At 50.2% G+C, this 20,196-nt stretch overlaps 3 protein-coding genes across 5 annotated transcripts in view; 1 reads left to right on the top strand and 2 right to left on the bottom strand.

The window, feature by feature from the left end:
• Nucleotides 1-1,443: 1,443 nt before the first annotated feature.
• Nucleotides 1,444-3,012, bottom strand: Sebox (SEBOX homeobox). Its single transcript, NM_008759.2, has 3 exons — nucleotides 2,948-3,012; nucleotides 2,626-2,786; nucleotides 1,444-2,502 (listed from the first exon to the last, which is right to left on the bottom strand). The coding sequence occupies exons 1-3, from the start codon at nucleotides 2,973-2,975 to the stop codon at nucleotides 2,119-2,121; spliced, it is 573 nt and encodes a 190-aa protein (NP_032785.1). The 5' UTR covers nucleotides 2,976-3,012; the 3' UTR covers nucleotides 1,444-2,118.
• A 1,187-nt stretch (nucleotides 3,013-4,199) lies between these two features.
• Vtn (vitronectin) lies at nucleotides 4,200-7,405 on the bottom strand. Its single transcript, NM_011707.2, has 8 exons — nucleotides 7,112-7,405; nucleotides 6,903-7,022; nucleotides 6,483-6,824; nucleotides 6,264-6,403; nucleotides 5,940-6,096; nucleotides 5,678-5,830; nucleotides 4,601-4,951; nucleotides 4,200-4,387 (listed from the first exon to the last, which is right to left on the bottom strand). The coding sequence occupies exons 1-8, from the start codon at nucleotides 7,173-7,175 to the stop codon at nucleotides 4,278-4,280; spliced, it is 1,437 nt and encodes a 478-aa protein (NP_035837.1). The 5' UTR covers nucleotides 7,176-7,405; the 3' UTR covers nucleotides 4,200-4,277.
• A 1,303-nt stretch (nucleotides 7,406-8,708) lies between these two features.
• Sarm1 (sterile alpha and HEAT/Armadillo motif containing 1) overlaps nucleotides 8,709-20,196 on the top strand; it is a 27,544-nt gene continuing 16,056 nt past the window's right edge. For 2 of the 3 annotated variants that reach the window (NM_172795.3, NM_001168521.1), the window contains exons 1-5: nucleotides 8,771-9,536; nucleotides 15,340-15,958; nucleotides 18,397-18,609; nucleotides 18,870-18,961; nucleotides 19,067-19,302. In NM_172795.3, coding sequence (NP_766383.2) covers nucleotides 9,067-9,536; nucleotides 15,340-15,958; nucleotides 18,397-18,609; nucleotides 18,870-18,961; nucleotides 19,067-19,302 — 1,630 coding nt within the window. In that variant the 5' untranslated portion in view covers nucleotides 8,771-9,066. Of the gene's footprint in view, nucleotides 9,537-15,339; nucleotides 15,959-18,396; nucleotides 18,610-18,869; nucleotides 18,962-19,066; nucleotides 19,303-20,196 lie in introns of all 3 variants that reach the window. The other variant, XR_001780001.2, reaches the window with a different exon arrangement.

Below are 20,196 nucleotides of genomic sequence, written 5' to 3'. Positions count from 1 at the left end.
CCTTCAGGAGTCCGTTGTTGAAGCAGGTCTCTGGGTTCTGCTGTTGCACCACTGTGTACTCCAGGGTGCCTTTGTAGATAATGCACCATCACATTCAACATTGGGTTCTTTTTTTTTGTTGTTGTTTTGGTTTTTCGAGACAGGGTTTTCTGTATAGCCCTGGCTGTCCTGGAACTCACTCTGTAGACCAGGCTGGCCTCGACCTCAGAAATCTGCCTGCCTCTGCCTCCCAAGTGCTCAGACTAAAGGCGCGCACCACCACGCCTGGCTCCAACATTGGATTCTGCTTCTCAGGCTTGTACTGCCAGTGTTTTTACCTCCTAAGCCCTCTCTCTGGAGTGTTTGCCAAGCTTCTCATATTAACTAGATGAGTAGACAGTTTGTGTTACTCAGGAGAAGTAAGGAAGTGTATCAAGTGTAGGAAAGTATAAGTAGCATTTTACAATGTTTCTGATAACCAGGACTGTTGAAGGTTGGGTCAGAAAGTCTCACTTTAAGCTTTGTCAGGGGTCAGGGTTAGGGGTTGTAGCTCAATACTCTATGTTCCCTGTATGCCAAACTACTTACATATCCTTAAGTACCTGAATTTAAGTTAAAAGCCTTACAAATGCTAGAGGTTTTGACTCCATGAGAGTCTCTTCCAACAGACTTTGACCAGCCTAGGGTGTGTCAGTCAACTTGGGGTCTTTTGTTGGGAAGGGTTTTCCACTAGATCCCAGCCTCTCCACACAAGCCAGCAAGCTTCTGTGGTATCAAGCTCTTAGCAACAGCAGTTTTGTGGGCCAGGCACTATGCTAACATCTGGAGAAAGAAGAGACCTAGCTCTTTCCTTGTATGTGTAATTAAGCAAAACCCACGCTTCAGGGACCTCTCCATGTACACGGTAGAGAGTGCTGACATGTAGCTGACCACAGGAATGGGAATTCTCTTGCTCTGCCCCCTACTTTATTCAAAGCACTCTACACCCAGGAGGCTCATGGCACGTGGTCAGAGGGTCAGGAATTCTGGGCCTTACCATGAGTTCCTCTTTAAAGCAGCAGGAACTAGCATTTAGTGGGTTTTTAACTATATCATCACATGAAGCTCTTAAATTTTTCCCCAGACAGGGAATAAGTGTTCCCATCTTACTTTACAAACAGAATTTGAGAGTCATAGTTACATAGAAGAGCTAGGGTTTGCCTGCAACAAGGCTGGGCACAGACCCCATGCTTCTCTCTCCAAAACAAAGCAGCTCCAGAGGTGGCAGCAACTGGAATGTCATGGAGTGCAAGCAAGCTGCTCTGTCCCCAGAGCCTGGGAGAGCTCTGAGCTCAACAGAAGCCTGGACATGATTCCAACGCAGAGTCTGTGACACCTGGCCCTCTTTAGGGATTTGGTGATGGGAGATAAACTTCCCAGGCAGGCAGACCTCATCCCCATTAATTTGTGACACAACAATCCAGATTAAAGCAAAGAGTTTTGTTTTATTTGGAGATTAGTTGGTATTACACATGCCAGTGATACCACACACCCCACCCCCACCCCCCAGTTCTGTTAGGTTGTCCCCGCAGCCCACATCAGAAGGCAGCCAAACTGATCTTTGGGGAAATTCAATAAAGCTAAGACCCAGGCTTCTATTTCTGTAACTTTAATATCACTCTCTCTTCAGATCCACAGTTCTGATTAATTTGTCCAGGTGGCAGGAAGTCAGGCAATGGGGCCCTGAACCTTGAAAATGTGGGTCCCAGCAGACCAGTACCCTGCCCCTGGCACATATGTGAGGTCCTGAAGGGCCCTCTTAGACTGGTGGCTGCCCCTTTAGAGGAAGGAGATCATTCTGCTAAGATAATAGGAGTTGGGGACCCAAACCTGTCAGTAAAGGTGGAAAATGTAGTCCCTCACTTTAACAGTACCTCCTGATGCTCATGTCCCCAAAAGGACCAGGATGCCGAGTTTTAGGAGGCAGGCTCCAGTCACAGGACCCCAACTAAACTGGTGGAGACTAGGGATGGGGGTGGGAGTCCCTGAGCCAAACTGTTAGCAAACACTCTGTGCAAAAAAAGAGGCAGGAGTTCTCTTATGTGCTCTGTCCTATGGGCTACAAGGCCAGAGCCAAGACTTAAAAGCTCTACACCTAAATTAGAAGTGGTCTACATTGGTGACGATGGCTGAGGTATAGATAAGGTCAGACAGGTTGCCCAGTGAAGTCTGAGGAACAATTTGCTCTAAAGAAGAGTGAATCCCTGAAGCCCCACTTGTCCCCCATGGGGCTGCCACTTTAGCCCCTGACCAACTCTGCCCTGGACCCAAAATGGGGCCTAGGCAGGAGGTCTGTGGTGGGCATGCTGAAGTATACTGAGCTGAACTGGTAGGGTGCAGAGGATGGCTTGATGTTCCAGGGTCCCAAGGTAGCTGGGGAGTGTCTGGAAGAGAACAGGAGTTTGGGGGAAGCTCCAGCCTGGAGTTTAGGGCTCCTGGCTTTCTGTCCTTGATTCTCTTGGCTCGCCGATTCTGGAACCACACCTGATAGAAAAGATGAAGGGATGGATTTTGGCACCAGCACAGCCTTGTGGGACAGAAAACCCAAGAGCAGAATTCCCAGAGAGAAGAGGCTGTTGAGCCCAGAAGTTGGCTCTTGTGACTCACCTGGATCTTGGCTTCAGGCAGGTGAGTTACCTGAGCCAGGTGCTCACGGGTGCTGATGTCAGGATAGGGCCTAGCTGCAAATACCCGCTCCAGCTCCACCAACTGCCCGACACTGAAAGTGGTCCTCTTCCTCCGATGGGGACCCAACCCACTGGCACAGCCTGTGGGCCGGGATGGGAATCAAACCAAGACTCCCTGCAAGAGCCTCCACCCAGCCCCAAAGCCTTGATCAGCCTCTGCAACCTCTACTCTCTCCCTTCCACCCTTCCCTATCCTCCACCCTTCCCCAGCCCACCTTGCTACCCTTTCCCCACCAGGTCACCTGGAGATGCCTCCACAGGACTGGCCATGGAGCTGACATGGGGTGAGGAGCCAGAGGGCCATGCCAGGGCTGTTTCCCCGCACCAGACTCAGGCCTTAGGGTTTTAAGCCGCTCAGAGTGGGTGGCTCCGCCTCTGGAGGGAAGAGGCTTGGCATTCATTCAAGAGAGGTTGAGAAGTAGGAAACATGGCAGGACTGGGGTTGATGAGATCTGAGTTCAACCAGATTGGTGTGCACCAAGAAGCTGGTCACACCTCCCTCCTCAAACCTCAGCCTCTGACAGTCTCTGCTTTCAATCCTGTACTTTGTGAAATTCTTCCCTCAAACTGCAGACACCCAGGGCTTCAGCTGTGCCCTAAAATCCCCAAGTACACTGCTCTTGGCTTCCTTCAGGGGAAACAAGATGGGTTCCTGCCCCGCTCTCTGAGATCGGATAGGATGAAGATGCCGTTGGATCCACCTCCTGGCAGCAGGGCTAGGGAGCAGATGGCACCACCAGCTTGCCCAGCATCCTAGAGCCAGGGAAGGTTCCACAGGCGAACCATGGGTTCACAAAGACATTTGCATTTACAGCATCAACTTCTGTGAGCTGCTTTACTGTGAGGGAGGAGTTAAATGTCATGTTCTTTTCTGCTTTCTTTCTCTCTTTTAATATATATATATATATTTTTTTTTTTTTTGTTTTGTTTTGTTTTCCGGAGACAGGATTTCTCTGTATAGCCCTGGCTTGTTCTGGAACTCACTTTGTAGACCAGGCTGGCCTTGAACTCAGAAGTCCACCTGCCTCTGCCTCCCAAGTGGTGGGGTTAAAGGTGTGTGCCACCACTGCCCGGCATCATGTTCTTTCTATTCATGCCCTCCCATCTCTCTCCCTGCCCTATGCCCAGGACAGAGGCCTAGGAGAAAAGCCCCCATTAGGGTTCGTGTTGTGGGAGTCTGTCCCTCTGTTGCTCAGGAGTTAGCTGCATCACAGATTCATGACGGACAGCAAAGCTGAGTTGAATTCCACCCACCTGTTTCTCACGTCCCCGGCCTTCCTAGTTAACTTCATGGTTAAAGAAGCCTCACCCGGGGAGGGTGTGGTGCCACAGAAGGAAGGGTGCTCCCACAAGCCCCCAGTGTCTCTGATTTAGGGAGAGCACCTGAGCCCAGTGAGAGTCTTCTCTGTCCCTCAATCGGTTCTGAAATTCCCCACTTGCCCTCCTTATCCAGGGGACAGGGCTGCCCACCCTATTCAGGACAGTAGTCTTAAACTCGTAGCCAACAGACTTTTTATTGGGCTGGGAGAAAGAGATGAGGCTCCTGAAGCTCAGCCGAGTGGGCTCTGATTCCTACTTCTCAGAGGTCGGGCAGCCCAGCCAATACTGAGCAATGGAGCGTGGGTAGGGAGGATTCACAGAGTCCACTCGCCGGGTTCTAAGGTTGACTCGGTAGTATTTGTCTGAAAGAAAGAATGGAAAAAGGGTTATGTGAGATTCTGCCTGATCCTGTCCACTGGTCCCAAGAAGGATAAAGGCTTTTTCTCAGAAGGGAAAGTGAACATCCACCAAGCAGATAATGTCACCATCTACAGGCTGTGTTCAGCACCCAGGGACCAAGACCTGCAGGCAAGGCCTAGCCAAAACCAGTCTAAGGAGTAGAAAGGGGCTCCCACCTCCAGAGAAGAAATAGACGCTCTGAATGGGCTCGCAGGTGGCAGGTACAAGCCAGTCCATATCATAATCATAGTTGTTGTAGGTTCCTAGCCCACTCTCCTCGCTGGAGAACAAAGAGAACCAGATTGAACGTGATGAACGACGGGAGTTCGAGCTCTGGCTGCGTCTGTGGCCACGCCCTCGGCGTGAACGATAGCGCTTTCGGCTTCTACGCTTAGACTTCTGTTTTTTGGCTTGGGCAGAGTGGGATAAGGAGCCAGTGACGTAGATGCGGCCGGCCATAGCAGCGTCCACTTTCCCTGGCACACCATGCCAGTTCCGGCTGATGAATTGGGGTTCTCTGGCTCCATCTGTAACAGGGAAGGGGTTAATGCACTTGGCAGATTCTGGCTTTGATTTCTCCAGCAAGGTTGTCTGTCTATCTATTTATCTATCTTTATCTATGTATCTATCTATATATCTATGTATCTATCTATCTATCATCTACCTACCTACTTACCTATCTATGTATCTATCTATCTATCATCTACCTACCTACTTACCTATCTACCTATTTATTTGTTTGTTTGTTTTCTTTGAAACAGGATCTTAGCACCTACCTATGGCTGGTTTGCAACTCACTATGAAGCCATAACTGGCCTCTTAACTCACAAAGATCCACTTGCCTGTGTCTCTGAGTGCTGGGATTAAAAGCATGTGCCACTACACCCAGCTCCAGTAGGACCTTTAGAACACATTTGCTATGCCTTGCCTAAGACACACAACTCAGTCCCCAGGCCCCAGCCTCCCTGTCTAGAGCTTTTTCCCATCCTCTCTCCACTGTATCCCTTGAATCTCTGCCCCATCCGAAACCCCTCAGCGGCGCAGCCCCTCCTTCTGCTGTGTTAGGCAAAGTCCAAGGTATGGGATCCAAATAGAGCCAAGCCTCATCCCCCAAAAGTCAACAGAAGCAAAGTCTAGCCAGAGCAAACAGCTCTTGATCGATGGTGTCACAGTTCCAGGCCCCTCCCCTGGAAGCCCCCACTATCACAGCCCAGTTTCCAGAGAAAGAAGCCAGCCTTGCTCTCCCTCCATACCAGAGGATCTGCCCCAGAAGAGGAGTTCGAAAATGTTCTCCCAGCTGTCCCGCTGAAGCAAGGCAAAGTGCTCAAACACGGCTGACAGAGAGCTGCCTTCGCACTCCTCCTGGCTGGGTTGCTGCTGAAATTCGTACTCCCAGTACTGCTTCCCTGAGGAGCAGAACAGCTGGCATCAGGAGAGATCTGACCAAGGCAGAGAGGAATCATGGAATAGAACAGGGACTCCACCACCTGCCCCCTTCTCCTCCACCCTGAGTACCCTTGAAGAAGTAGACCCTTTCCCGGCCACTGTAACGGTGGGCAGGAAGGGCGAACGCTGCATCAACATTGTCTGGTATGCCACTGAAGCCTTCGGAGATGTTTCGGGGATAACCAGGGTCCAGGACCCCATCCTCAAAGCGCCAGTACTGACTACCCTGAAAGACAGAGATCAGAAGGGTGAGGACATACCGCTGGCCACAGAAGCAGTCCTATATCCTAAACTGGCTGTCACCTGCTCCTGGAGTCCCTGACTGCTTTGTCTTCACAGCTCCCCAGCACGTCCATGGCACCCTTTACCTTGCCTCAGACTTAGGTCTGGTACCTTGAACAAGTAGGTCTTCCCCTGACAGTTGATGCGAGTGAAGGCAGCATCGATGGGGCCCTCAATGCCCCAGACATCTTGGATAAGTTTGGGGTACCCAGGCCTCACTGCCGTCTCATCTAGCTCATAGCAGTACTGCCCTAGAACAGGGGAAACTGTGTGAGAAGCAGATGAGCCTAAGGCAGATCCGACCGCCACCAGACCTGTCCATAGAGTCACCTCGGAAGGCAAAGAGGGACCCATTCTTGAGATCCGTGAAGGCGTCAAAGGGCTTTCCACTGCACAGTTCTTCCTCTGGAAACTCAGGGGTCCCTTGATCAGTGGTGTCGGGCCTTAGGATCTCCTCCTGTTGCTCCACTTTAGGCGCTGGGGTGCTTGGCTGTTCCTCAGGATCTAGGAAGGCTGTCGGCTTTAGAGTGCCGTCCGTCCGAGGATTTAGGTCACCGGGTGGAGAGGTGTTCTCGGGTTGCACACCGGTGTTGGTATTGTTCTTGGGCTCCTCCACGTAGTCATAGCTCCAATAATCATCCTCTGGCATAGTGAACACGTCCCCCCGCGTTACTGCAGGCAGAACGGGGAGCAGTGAGTGTCAGGCTGTGGAGGGAGCCCCAGGCCCACCCACCAGGGCTCTGAACTCACCTTGGGGCTTGCACTGCTCCATGTAGTCGGCACAGCAGCTCTGATAGTAAGTGCAAAGCTCGTCACACTGACACTTCTTGCTGGCCATGAAACCCTGAGTGCAGCGGCCCTTGCATGACTCTATGGGAGGGAATATCAGGTTTACAGCCCAATCTAGGGCACCTGCCCAACCTGCACTTCCCTAGGTACCCACCAATCCCCTCCCACACCTTGGTCAGCCAGAGAAACCCATGCCACCAGGGCTAGTATGAAAAAGGGCCTCAGGGGTGCCATGGCAGGCCTCTAGCCCAGGGCCTTGGCAAGCTGGGCGCGGAGCTTCTGGAATCTCGCTGTCCTGCCTGAAAAAAGAAGCAGACTGAAGAAGAGTTCCTAGTTCCCTGGGTTTCTGCCCTTTATTTGCTCATCCTCTGGCCCAGCCCCATTGCCCTCCTCCAAACACAGCTGCAGCAAAGGGTCACATTCCCAGAACCCCAGCCCCAGGAGAGCTGGGAAACAGAAAACCCTCGCCAAGACCAAAGTCAGTAGGGTCACGGGCAGGAGGGATAACACGCTTAGCTTAGCTGGGGAGGTGGAAAGAAAGCATGTGTTGTCACCCTCTGAGCCAGTCCCGTTAATCTCCCTGAGCCTTACTTTTTATAAAGTGGGACCATGGTGCCTTGCCTCATCAGGTGTTGAGAGATTCCGTGAGCTAGAACAGACAAAACGTTTCGTGCCTGGAGTAGCTTCCAACTCATTCCCATAAGCCGTTATCGATTTACTGTTTGATCAGGCTAGGTGCTTGTCCCATCCTACCCCCCGCTTCGAATCTGGATTTTTGGGGCAAGAAGGGGGGTTGGGGGAGAGCTGGCAAGCACTTTGGGGGAGGTTTTCTTTTCTTCTCATAAAAGAACAAAGCTTCATTTCTGGCCTCTCCTTGTTCTCTCTAAGCTGGGTGTTACAGCATAGGAAGTAGTGGGTCAGAGTCTATTCTTCTTTCTTTATTTTTTTTAGATTTATTTATTTTATGTTTTGTGTATAAGTGTCTGCTCACATGTGCATCTGTGCACCACATGCATGTCTTGTGTCTATGGAGGTCAGAAGAGGGCTTTGAATACCCTGGAACTGGAGTTTTGAACAGTTATGAGCTGCCGTGTGGATGCTGAGAATCAAACCCAGGTCCTCTGTAAGAACAAGTACTCTTAAAGGCTGAGCCATCTTTCCAGTCCCAGAGCCCATTCCTGAGGCTTTCACTAATCCATTGATCCTCGGGGGACCACCCTGGCCACACCTTCAATGACCTCATTTATTTTAAAAAAAAAATGGACTCATTGGGCATACTTTCTAGACTCACATACTAAGTGGGATTTCTCTATAAAGAAAGTGCTCACTGGGGTAGAGTGCCAGGTTTTGGGCCAAATTCCAAGCACTGGCACACTTCTGAAGCCCCTCCGTTTTCTGTTCTGTAATCACAGGCGAGCGTGCCTTTGGTGTCTCTTCTCTATGGACCGCAGTAGTCTCAGCGGCAAAATGAAACACTAAATTTTACTCCCTACAGACGCGTGAAGCCTAAGTGGAAACCGGCATTAAAGGGCTTTAAGAATCTCAACTGCGATTCTTTAACCATCCGGAGGGGACGTGGATACATGTAGCCAGCTTGCTTCCACATTTTGGGGAGCCGAGCGAGCGGTAGGAAATGGAAGACAGCTCTTTACAGCCCTTTCTACAGCATCTTGCACACCACCAAGGGGAGACTGGGGAGAGGAGGCGGAGCCAGGTGTGGGCGTGGCTGGAGACCTGGGGTAGGGCTTGCGCCTGCGTCGGGGGCGGAGCCCGTGAAACCTAGAGGCGGGGCGTCAAATCCTTGACTCTGCTGCTCAGAGGCGTGGTTGCTGTTGAGCATCTTAGCTCCGCTGTGCTTAGATTGGAGCAGCGCTTTGTTCCGGGCACCGGCGTCTCTACCCTCCCGCGTCTGGTCCATGCTTCTCTCTCCCTTCATGCCCTTCCTAAGTCGCTGAGTCCCGGAGCTGCCCTCCTCCTTCTGCTTCTACACTTGTAGCCCAGCACCTTTACCGGATCCTGTTTGCTTTTTTTTTTTTTTTTTTTTTTCTTTCTCCTCCCAAGGCCGGGGTCTCTCTGCCAGGCCCCGCCCCTCTAGGCCTGGCATGTCCCCTGCTGCCCAGCGCCCATGGTCCTGACGCTGCTCTTCTCCGCCTACAAACTGTGCCGCTTCTTCACCATGTCAGGCCCACGGCCGGGCGCCGATCGGCTGACAGTGCCCGGACCGGATCGGAGTGGTGGCGCCAGCCCATGGTGGGCTGCGGGCGGTCGCGGGTCTCGCGAAGTGTCGCCCGGAGTGGGCACTGAGGTGCAAGGCGCCCTGGAGCGTTCGCTGCCTGAGCTGCAGCAGGCGCTGTCCGAGCTGAAACAGGCAAGCGCGGCGCGGGCTGTGGGCGCGGGTCTCGCCGAGGTCTTCCAGCTGGTAGAGGAAGCCTGGCTGCTGCCGGCCGTGGGCCGCGAGGTGGCCCAAGGTCTATGCGATGCTATACGTCTGGACGGTGGCCTCGACTTGCTGTTGCGGCTGCTTCAGGCACCGGAGCTAGAGACCCGTGTGCAGGCCGCGCGCTTGCTGGAGCAGATCCTGGTGGCTGAGAACCGGTGAGGGAGAGTGGGGTGAGGTGTGGGGTTGCCAGGGCAGTGAAGGTGGTTGGAGACGGTATCCCATTGCTGATTTTGCCCTAAGCCCATAATTCTCCCGTGCATCTGGGTGTCTTTCTGTGTTACCTTCTCACCAGGGCAGCCATGACCTTATTCTGCAGCGTCTGATCAGGAACAGAAAGTTTTTTGGTTTTTGTTTTGTTTTGTTTTGTTTTTGTTTTTGCTAGGACGAAATAGTAGGGGCAGAGAAAACTGAGGTATCTTTCCTTCCTATGGGAAACTGCTTGACTGCTTCTCCTTTGCCTACCTCCTGAGACCTCCTTTTGAACTATTATGAAGCCTTTGAAGGGCCCACTTTCCCGGTCTTCTGGTGCCAGAGCAAAACAGGCTGTCACACTAATTTTCACCAAAATCTCAGGCTCTCAGCTCAGAATTTTTAGAAGAGTCGCTTTCAGCACGCAGCCCTCACAAGTGTCACGACGTGTTTTCTCTGGCATTTTTGATCACCTTTGATATGTGGAAATTACACAACTGTCCAAAAAATGCACAAACAGAATGATTTGGGTTGGGAGACCCAAGGTAGGTTTCTGCTTGCTTAACCCCTCTCATCTAATATCCGCTGTCCTGACTGGGATAGGCCATGAGTATGGAGAACTGGAAAATGGAGTAGGTGCTTGCTGAGTGTGTTGGAGCCCAGCTTGGCTGGTGTTGGCTTGGTATGGTCAGGGAGTTAGAACTGGTGGTACCTGTGGGAAGTGGGTGCAGGAAACATGATGCAAACATACGGATATGTTTTCAGGAATGGAAATGACTATCCTTACTTATTGACAGCTCTGAGAGAGTAACCTCTATCTAGTGTACAAGTCCCCAAACACATGCGGATGCCTTTTCAGGACCAAGGACAGGGCACAAGTCCCGCTATCCCTCATGCTCCCTCCCCAGAAACCCCGGGGCTCTGCTTTCATCCATGGGGACAAGACTGGAAGGGAGAGAAGCAGGGAACACACGGGGGCTTTGTGTTTATTCTCCACCCATCAGCCTCCTCGGTGCCTCTTTTTGCCATCCCATTCTGGCAGTTCTGGACTTCCCCAGGGTGATGCTGCAGCCACTTCCCAGAATCCTAGCTCACTGGCTCTCACCCATGAACTGTCAACAGTGTAGGGATCTTCAACTCTGGTCCCATAATACCCAGTGAGGGCACTGCCTAACTAGCAGCCCTCTAAAATCACAGGCCACCCCACCAGGGGGACAGAATGAATATAGTGAACATATCTTTGAGGAAAATAAATGGCTTCCCCTAGAATATTGAATGAATAATAGAGGAGTCTATTTTTAATATAAAGAAAGAAAACTATTACACATTACAATTCAAAACTTGCAAAGGTGTATAAAAAATGGTATAATGACAAAAGTTCTCAACAAATCCTCTCCTGTGGAGGAAAACCACTGAACAAGCTTTTGTATCTCCTTCCAGAGAGGGGTGGAGCATATACAAGCATTTGCACACATAAATACACACACATATATGCATGTGAAAAAATATATATGTATGTATACAAATGGTTTCTTACTTAGCAGCTGGGATTTGAAACTAGACCTGTGAACCCCCAAAGATTTCGGCCATTGCATTAGACCCCCAATCTCAGAGAACAGAATTGAGAGGTGAATTTACAGTTTTCACAACTATCCATAGCTTTAACTTCCTTCCTGGGCATAGGAAAAGATGAGGCCTGAAGGCTAAGACTTAGAGGTGAGAATAAGGTTCCAGCTGTGAACCCATGTTCCAGAGTAAGCCCTTCATTTCACTGGACCTTAGGTTAGTCTTCTGAAAATGTGTTAGATGAGATGGCTTCATTTTCCTATGTGTATGAATGTGTTGCCTGCATGTATATCTGTGTACCATGTATGTGCGGTACCCATAGAGGTCAGAAGAGGATGTTAGAACCCATGGAACTGGAGTTATAGAGGATCACGAGCCACCTTGTGTGGTCTGGACATTGAAACCGGGTCCTCTGGAAGAGCAGCCAGTGCTCTTAACCACAGAACCAACTCTCCAGTCCTGAGATGATTTCTTACGCACATTCAACCCGGATAGCCTAGGAGTTTACCTAGTCCAAAGTCAAGATGGAGGATTTTAAATTCAGAAACTCTGTGACCTTGGCCATGCCATGACGTTTCTCTAACCTTAGCTTTCCTCTTTGGTAAAGGGAGTGCCTGAGTTCTGGAATGCAGGTTCAGACCCGTTTGGCCATTTGGAGGTTGGCTATAGAGAGGCTGAGTGATGAGGTCAGCAAACCTTTGCTGAACTAACACCATATCCAGGACTTAGCCAAACTCTGCATTGTCCATAAAGTTACAGGCACTGTGGTCACTGCGGCATCCATTGAGCAAGAGTTCTGTCACTGGTTAAGTCAGTCATTGGAAGTAACCTGACGAGGGGAAGTCGCCATTTTGTTGAATTAGGTGAGACAGGAAGTCTTCGCCCCTATCTGGAATATGGCACTTTGCTTGCTATTCTGCTGGCCTTCAGGATTGCCTCGGGCATATCCTTCCCACAGTAGCCAGTTTCTTAAAGCCTAAACCAGAACTGAATACTCCTTCCCCAAAGCTCTTGAGTGGCTTCCTGCTTGTTCCAAAGATAAAGTACAGATACCCTGAGGGAGCTGAGAAGACTGTTAGGGCTTATTTCTCCCCACCCTTTCTTTGGACCCTCTTCTGTAGTGTGGCTCGCTCCCCAGGGGTTCCAGCTCTCTGAAACCTGCATGCCCATGCACGCACTTGTGTCTGCAATGGAAGATCCCCTTCTCCTGGCTCATGTCCCAGCCATCCTTCTGACCGAATCCCTAAGCACCACCAAATGTTTCATGTATCTGGTGAGAGAGACTTTGTTTGCTTTCTTCTTCTTCTTCTTCTTCTTCTTCTTCTTCTTCTTCTTCTTCTTCTTCTTCTTCTTCTTCTTCTTCTTCTTCTTCTTCTCCTTCTCCTTCTCCTCCTCCTCCTCCTCCTCCTCCTCCTCCTCCTCCTCCTCCTCCTCCTTCTGCTACAGATTGAATTCAGGACCTTACAAATGTTAAACATTGCCATTGATCTGCATCCTCTCCAGACTGACTGCCTGCCTGCCTGCCTGCCTGCCTGCCTGCCTGCCTGCCTGCCTGCCTTCCTGTCTGCCTGCCTGCCTGCCTGCCTGTCTGTCTGTCTGTCTATTTGAGACAAGAGTTCTGTAAGTTGCCTAAACCAGACAACAACTCACTATGTAGTCTGGGCCTTGAGCTTTCAATTCTCAACTTCTTTTGTTTGTTTGTTTGTTTGTTTGTTTGTGTATGGGGGTTCTTTTGTTTTGTTTTGAGACAGGATTTCTCTGTGTAGCTTTGTCTGTCCTGGAACTCACTCTATAGAAGGGTCTGGAACTCATGAGATCCACCTACCTCTGCTGAGTCACCACTTCCATAGTAGCCTCAATTTCTTTTTTCTTTTTTTTTCTTTTTCTTTCTTTCTTTTTTTTCTTTTTTTTTTTTTTTTTTTTTTTTTTTTTTGGTTTTTTGAGACAGGGTTTTTCTGTGTAGTCCTGTTCTGGAACTCACTCTGTATCTGTAGACCAGGCTGGCCTCGAACTCAGAAATCCTCCTGCCTCTACCTCCCGATTCTGGGACTAAAGGCATGTGCCACCATGCCCGGCTCAATTTCTTGAATAGCTGAGATTATAGATTTGTGTTACTGTGTCCAGCTTAGTAAAACCTTCAGACTTGTTTTGAGTGCAGATGTTTTTAATTTACATAAATGATGCTGTATTATGTAGTACTTTTTTTTTCCAACTCTGTGTTAGGGTCATAAGATCCTTCATGTTACATACTGTTGCAAGGTCAGCCTGGTCTACCTAGTGAGTTTTAGGACAGCCAGGGCTACACAGAGAAACCCTGTCTAAAAACAAACAAAAATAACAATTAAAAAAAATGAAGATCCTTCGTGTTACAACCTACTCAATCATTTGTTACAGTGAATGGGCCCCTCTCCAATAACCCCTGGAATTAATATTAATGGCTCCAACTTCCTTCTTCATAAATAGTACCATGTTAAACACCTTTATGATATGCCCTCAATTGGACTCTTTTTAGAAGGGATCACCTGCTCTCCAGAATAACTGACCCAGTGGCCACCCCTCCCACAGTGCTTCAAGAAGTTCACAACCTTCCAGCCCTCTGTGTTAGCCCACCTACTAGGCAATGTTTATTCTGACTACCAGCCTCTGACTCTCAGAAGGTTGGAGTGTCTCCTGTTTGCTAATAGTTTAGATTTTCTCCTTTATATTGTCTAAGACTCTGCCCATTTTCTATTGAATTTCATGCATTAGGTTGGTTTGAATATTTACTTACACATATTCTAAGTAAATCCCTTCCTGATTTCCTTTTTTTCTTTGCTGATGTTCGATACTGTGTTTATCTCTGGCCTCCTTTCTCTTCCTCAAACAGGGGGGCTCCACAGTGTCAAAACCTTTGCCCTGGCTCCTCTCTCTCCACCTCTGCCTCTCTCTCTCTCTCTCTCTCTCTCTCTCTCACACACACACACACACACACACACACACACACACACACACACGTTAGGCTCTTCTTTTAACTGTTTGCAGGCAGGTTTCTCAATGTTATTTCCCAGATAAAAATCTCCTTAGATGGGCTGGTGAGATGGCTCAGTGGGTAAGAGCACCCGACTGCTCTTCTGAAGGTCTGGAGTTCAAATCCCAGCAACCACATGGTGGCTCACAACCATCTGTAACAAGATCTGACGCCCTCTTCTGGAGTGTCTGAAGACAGCTACAGTGTACTTACATATAATAAATAAATAAATCTTAAAAAAAAAAATCTCCTTAGACACATCCGTCCCTCCTCCATGACATCATCTAGTTTGCTAGCATAGTGCCTTTCTACTGTGAGCTGGCGCATTCATTGTTTGCTTGCTCATCGTTGGCCTTATTTGCTGGGGCTGAGTAAGATACAGTCAGGCTTAATCACTCTTTATCATCAGCCTCTCTAGTACCAACTTGGGCACACAGTAGGTCCTCAAAAACCATCGACCGAGTGAATGAATGAGCACACACTGGTCAAGCAAGGTTAAGAGTGGTACACTTCTAGTAATACATCAAATGACAAATTCACATCTGCTGGGTTCTATGTGACAGCTCTGTCCCAAGCACTTTTTAATGGATTATCTTTTTAAAGATTTATTTTCATCTGTGGATGTATGTGTATGTGCCTGTGTGTTCAGGTGCACTCCAAGACCAAAAGAGAGCAAAGGTTCCCTGGAACTAAAGTCACAGGCAGTTGTGAGCCATGTGGCTCGATATGGATGCTGGGAGCTGAGCTCTGGACCTCGTTGCCAAGAGCAACAAGCACTCTGAATGGCAGAACATCTCTCCAACCTCTATGGAATATTGTGTTAGCCCTGGTAATATTTTTATAAGATATGTATTATTTTCCCATTCATGAGTTGAGGAGACTGAAGTCGAGAAATGAGGTGACCTAAGTTTGCAATTAGAAAACAGAAGAGAAGGACCCAGGAAGGCCCAGGGTCTGACCATAGGGTTGAAAACATTCAACCGTGTTTGGAGAGAGGGTAGAGGAGATGGTGGCTGTAGCCAGGTTAGTGCTTTCTGATAACCAGCGACAGAAGTCAGGATCAGAACAGAAAGGGTAATAATTCTGTCTGCCATGACTCACACTCGTGAGACCCAGAGATCAGGCCAGGCCTCCGTGAGAAAGCCAAGCTCTGGAGACAGCAGCCACATGACGATTCTCCTTCTGTCTCTCTGTAGGGACCGCGTGGCGCGCATCGGTCTAGGCGTGATCTTGAACCTGGCGAAGGAGCGCGAGCCTGTGGAACTGGCACGAAGCGTGGCGGGCATCTTGGAGCACATGTTCAAGCACTCGGAGGAGACGTGCCAGCGGCTGGTGGCGGCCGGAGGCCTCGACGCGGTGCTGTACTGGTGCCGCCGCACAGACCCGGCGCTGCTGCGCCACTGCGCTCTTGCGCTGGCGAACTGCGCGCTGCACGGGGGCCAGACGGTGCAGCGGTGCATGGTGGAGAAGCGCGCCGCCGAGTGGCTCTTCCCGCTCGCTTTCTCCAAGGAGGACGAGCTGCTGCGGCTGCACGCCTGCCTGGCGGTGGCGGTGTTGGCTACCAACAAGGAGGTGGAACGCGAGGTCGAGCATTCTGGCACATTGGCGCTTGTCGAGCCGCTCGTGGCATCGCTGGACCCCGGCCGCTTCGCCCGCTGCCTGGTGGATGCCAGTGACACAAGCCAGGGTCGTGGACCAGACGACCTGCAGAGCCTGGTGCTGTTGCTCGATTCGTCGCGTTTGGAGGCTCAGTGCATAGGAGCATTCTACCTGTGCGCAGAGGCTGCCATCAAGAGCCTACAGGGAAAGACCAAGGTACTGATGTTAGAGAAGGGAAGCTCAAGGGTTAGAGAGAGTCTGGGAAGGTTTCTCAGAGGAAGTGATCTGTAACTGGAATTTGGAGTACTTGTAAGAATAGAGTGAAACATACCCAAGGGTGGGGCCGTATGTCTGCAGAGGCAGGCAGACCTCTGTGACTTTGAGGTTACCTGGTCTACGTATAGATTTCCAGGCCAGCCAGGGCTTTTTAAAAAAGTTACAAGAAATTAGGTGGGGCAGGCAGAAGGTAGAGGGACCAGTCATTTTGCCCTTGAAGGTTATACTCAAAGTTGTACTTGGCCTTTGGGAACAAGAGGAAGATACTGAGAGCTTTTAAAGTAGGAGATCCCCGATTTGTTATTGTTGTTGCTGTTGTTGTTGTTGTTGTTGTTGTTGGAGACAGGGTTTCTCTGTGTAGCTTTGGCCCTCCTAGAACTCACTCTGTAGACCAGGCTGACCTCGAATTCAGAGATCCGCGTGCCTCTGCCTCCAGAGTGCTGGGATTAAAGGGGTGCGCCTCCACTGTCCTGCAGATCCTCAGTTTAAAAAAAAAAATTTGTTTGTTTGTTTCGTGTATGTGAATACATTGTTGCTACCTTCAGACAGATCAGAAGAGGGCATCAGCTCCCATTATAGATGTTTCTGAGCCACCATGTGGTTGCTGGGAATTGAACTCAGGCCCTCTGAAAGAGCAGTCAGTGCTCTTAACCACTGAGCCATCTCTCCAGCCTGATCCTCGATTTAAAAAAAAAAAAAGATTTTTATGTTCATTGATATTTTGCCTGCATGTGTGCCTATGTGAGGGTGTCAGAAGCCCTCAAACTGGAGTTATAAACAGGCGTGAGTGGCCCTGTGGGCTCTGGGAATTAAACCCGTGTCCTCTGGAAGAGTAGCCAGTGCTCTAAACTGCCGAGCCATGCCTTCAGCCCTGAGAGCCTTGAATTTTACAAAGATCAACCTGGCTGCTATAAACGTCGATGTGACAAGGGTACCTCTAGGTTGCTGTGGATATTGGGGGACAAACTGAGAAAGTGGAGGAAGGATCCAGGTGTTAGTACAGCAAACCTTTAATCCCAGCACTCTTGAGGCAGAGGTAGACAGATCTCTGTGAGTTCAAAGGCAGCCTAGTCTACAGAGGGAGTTCCAACACAATCAAAGCTACAGAGAAACCCTGTCTCGAAAACAAACAGGCAAACAAAGCAGAAAGAGAAGAAGAACGTGGAAGAAGGGAGGGGTGTGGGCAGATAAAGGACTGATGCTTAGAAAAGGGAGCAGGGGTTGAAGGTGCCCTTGGCCATGAGTATAAAGAGTAAACTGGGTAAGAGATCACAGGGAAGGGGGAGACCAGTGGGCGGTGTTGAATTTGGGGTGCCCAGCAGAAGCTTCCAGTTGGGAAGCTTCAGTGGACAGTTATGTCACCTAGAGTATAGAAAAGAGATCATAACAGCTGGAGACAGAGCCTTAGGGTAGGACCTCAGGGTATCAGCTAAATACTGGTCATCTGAGTCACAGAGGGTCCCCATGCCCAAGATCTAAACCACAGCATCTCCTACTTCTTTGACTTACTGTGTGATCTTGGGCAGCTGGATTCCCTCCTCTGGGCCAGTTTTTACTTTTTTGGAAAACTGAGGGTGTTAGACCACATCACCGGCTCTTGTCCTTATCATGGGATTAGTGAGAGTTTCATTGCAAAAAGCTTGTGGGATTTAGTCTTACAACAGGACAGGTTTAACACTGTCACTACACTGTCCATCTCTTTTACATTCCACTGGGGTCCCTTGGGAGTTGGTGACAGTGGTGAACAGGGAGAGGGATCCCTGTTCTGCACTAAGCAGCAAAGCTGGCCTTTAGCTTTCTCAGCTCTTTCTCACCAAGGCTAAATGAACACAGAATTGAGCAACAAAGACATACTGAGTCCCACTCCATATCTTCCATCATAGATATGGAGCTCTAGTGGTGACTAAGACATGTCCTCAACTGGTAGTCCAGCAGAAGCACCATGGTCAAATAGTGACAGGGACATTCAGAGTGTGGTAGTAGGACCAACTGGAGGTGTGGACCAAACTATGGAGGAATCAAAGCGAAATGCATGGAGGGGTTGGTCATGAATCCGGATTCCCATGAAGTAGTGGGATTCCAGTCAGGCTAAAAGAACACCACAGATGCGGGAACTGGGAGTGTGGGGGTCCGCTGCCATCTCGCGGTCACATTGAGAACTACAGACTAGTTGGAGGTCCTAATCAAGAATGGATGAGTTTCAGGAGGGTAAATACATGGCAGAGGTGGGGACGGAGGTGGGAGGGGTGACTTAGTGATGAAGGCTAGGGCAGTTGGTGGGCCTTTAGTGAGAAGAGGCAGGAGATGGGATTGGACACGTTTGGTGGCAGCTGGGGAGCTGGAAACCTCAGGCGCCTTTATCCATCTTCCTTCCTAAGGTGTTCAGCGACATCGGCGCTATCCAGAGCCTGAAACGCCTGGTTTCTTACTCTACGAATGGCACCACGTCGGCGCTGGCCAAGCGCGCGCTGCGCCTATTGGGCGAGGAGGTGCCAAGGCGCATCCTGCCCTGCGTGGCCAGCTGGAAGGAAGCTGAGGTCCAGACCTGGCTACAGCAGATCGGCTTCTCCCAGTACTGCGAGAACTTTCGGGTAGAGCTGCGGGCAGCCACCTCCCCCTACACAGAAAGGGCGCATCCCCGAGGGTCGCGTGGCCTCTGCGGGTGTCCCGAGCACAGGCGTCCTGGTGCCCTATAGGCCTCACGCCAGCTGAGTCAAGGTGGCCTTTTAGGGGTGGGAAACCCATTCAGCCACCTTCGGGGTCCCATCAGTCTTCACTACAACCTCCTGTTCCTTCCCCTTATATCTTGGGGTCATGGGGAGAGCCTTCCTCATACCTACCCCTCCCCCAGGAGCAGCAGGTAGATGGTGACCTGCTTCTAAGACTCACAGATGAAGAACTCCAGACAGACCTAGGCATGAAATCAAGCATCACCCGCAAGAGGTAAGGAGGCCCCAGCCAGTCTAATCCAACTGGGTCTTATCTTGGCCCTGTTCATCCTTAGCACCCTTAGCATCAGAACTGCATCGACTTTTATCTCCTGGGCAGGTTCTTTAGGGAGCTCACAGAGCTCAAGACCTTCGCCAGCTACGCTACTTGCGACCGCAGCAACCTAGCGGACTGGCTGGGCAGCCTGGATCCTCGCTTCCGCCAGTACACCTATGGCCTGGTCAGCTGCGGTCTGGACCGCTCCCTGCTGCACCGCGTGTCAGAGCAGCAGCTCCTGGAGGACTGTGGCATCCGCCTGGGAGTGCACCGCACGCGCATCCTCTCTGCAGCCAGAGGTAAGTGAGCACACCTGGGAAACCCACTCCAGTTCCAATCCTGAAAGGGAGGGGAGGAGCACGCTGGAGATGCAGAGCCTCCCCTGACAAGGAGCATCTGACTGGGTTAGACTGGGCTGCGAGGATGTAAAGACGAGTTTGCTTCCTTTTGTCCATAAGGAGTCCTCCGCTGGAGATGGGTACCAGAACAGGAGTAAGGAGGTATACAATCGGCAGATGGCCACAGTAGGAAGCATTCCCAGGACCCGAGTGTAGCCCAGAGGAATCACTGCCTGTCTTGGTCGCCCAGGTTCAGACTTGGAGAGGAGGGGTTGTCCAGGCTTTGAGGGATGTGTGAGGACAGGGAGAACAGGAAGGGCAGGCAGGGGCAGCTTTAGCAAGGACAGGAAGGATAATACATGGGTACTATTGATGGAGCATTTGTTGTTTGAGGTGGGGGTAAGGGGGCAAGAATTCTAGAATTATCCTAGAATCCAACAGCTTACAATGTCTGAGTTCTGGTGGTCTGTCCCAGCAGAACCTAGGGCAGTGGCTGCTCCTTTTTCTCCCTGACTCATTTTCACTGGATAATTTACTCTTTAGCACTTAGGGGTCAGTAACCATATATCCCAGGCTATCACGTGTGCCACCACTGCCCAGCTAAGATTGATTTTTTAAATTTGTGTGCATGAGCATGTGTATGTATGTATATATGTATGTATGTATGTATGTATGTATACCTCATGAGCTTCTGCTGCCTATAGAAACCAGAAGAGGGCATCAGAGCCCCTAGAACTGGAATTACAAATGGTTGTGAGTCACCATGTGAATGCTTGGCACTGGATCTGGGTCCTCTAGAAGAGCAGCCAGTATTCTTACCTTCTGAGTCATTTCTCAAGACCTTGTAGTAAGCTT

Source organism: Mus musculus, chromosome 11, assembly GCF_000001635.26.
Source record: "Mus musculus strain C57BL/6J chromosome 11, GRCm38.p6 C57BL/6J".
Taxonomy (NCBI): domain Eukaryota; kingdom Metazoa; phylum Chordata; class Mammalia; order Rodentia; family Muridae; genus Mus; species Mus musculus.
The sequence above is the reverse complement of the archived record's forward strand: the minus strand, read 5'-3'. Positions and strand labels throughout refer to the sequence as shown.

Coding starts and splice junctions, on each gene's coding strand:
- Vtn (NM_011707.2), bottom strand. CDS start 7,175: ATGGCACCCCTGAGGCCCTTTTTCATACTAGCCCTGGTGGCATGGGTT. Junction 6,825..6,902: donor GGAGCAGTGCAAGCCCCAAG/GTGAGTTCAGAG, acceptor TTCTGCCTGCAG/TAACGCGGGGGGACGTGTTC. Junction 6,404..6,482: donor GTCCCTCTTTGCCTTCCGAG/GTGACTCTATGG, acceptor CCCCTGTTCTAG/GGCAGTACTGCTATGAGCTA.
- Sebox (NM_008759.2), bottom strand. CDS start 2,975: ATGGCCAGTCCTGTGGAGGCATCTCCAG. Junction 2,787..2,947: donor TCCTGTGGAGGCATCTCCAG/GTGACCTGGTGG, acceptor CCCGGCCCACAG/GCTGTGCCAGTGGGTTGGGT. Junction 2,503..2,625: donor TGCCTGAAGCCAAGATCCAG/GTGAGTCACAAG, acceptor CTTTTCTATCAG/GTGTGGTTCCAGAATCGGCG.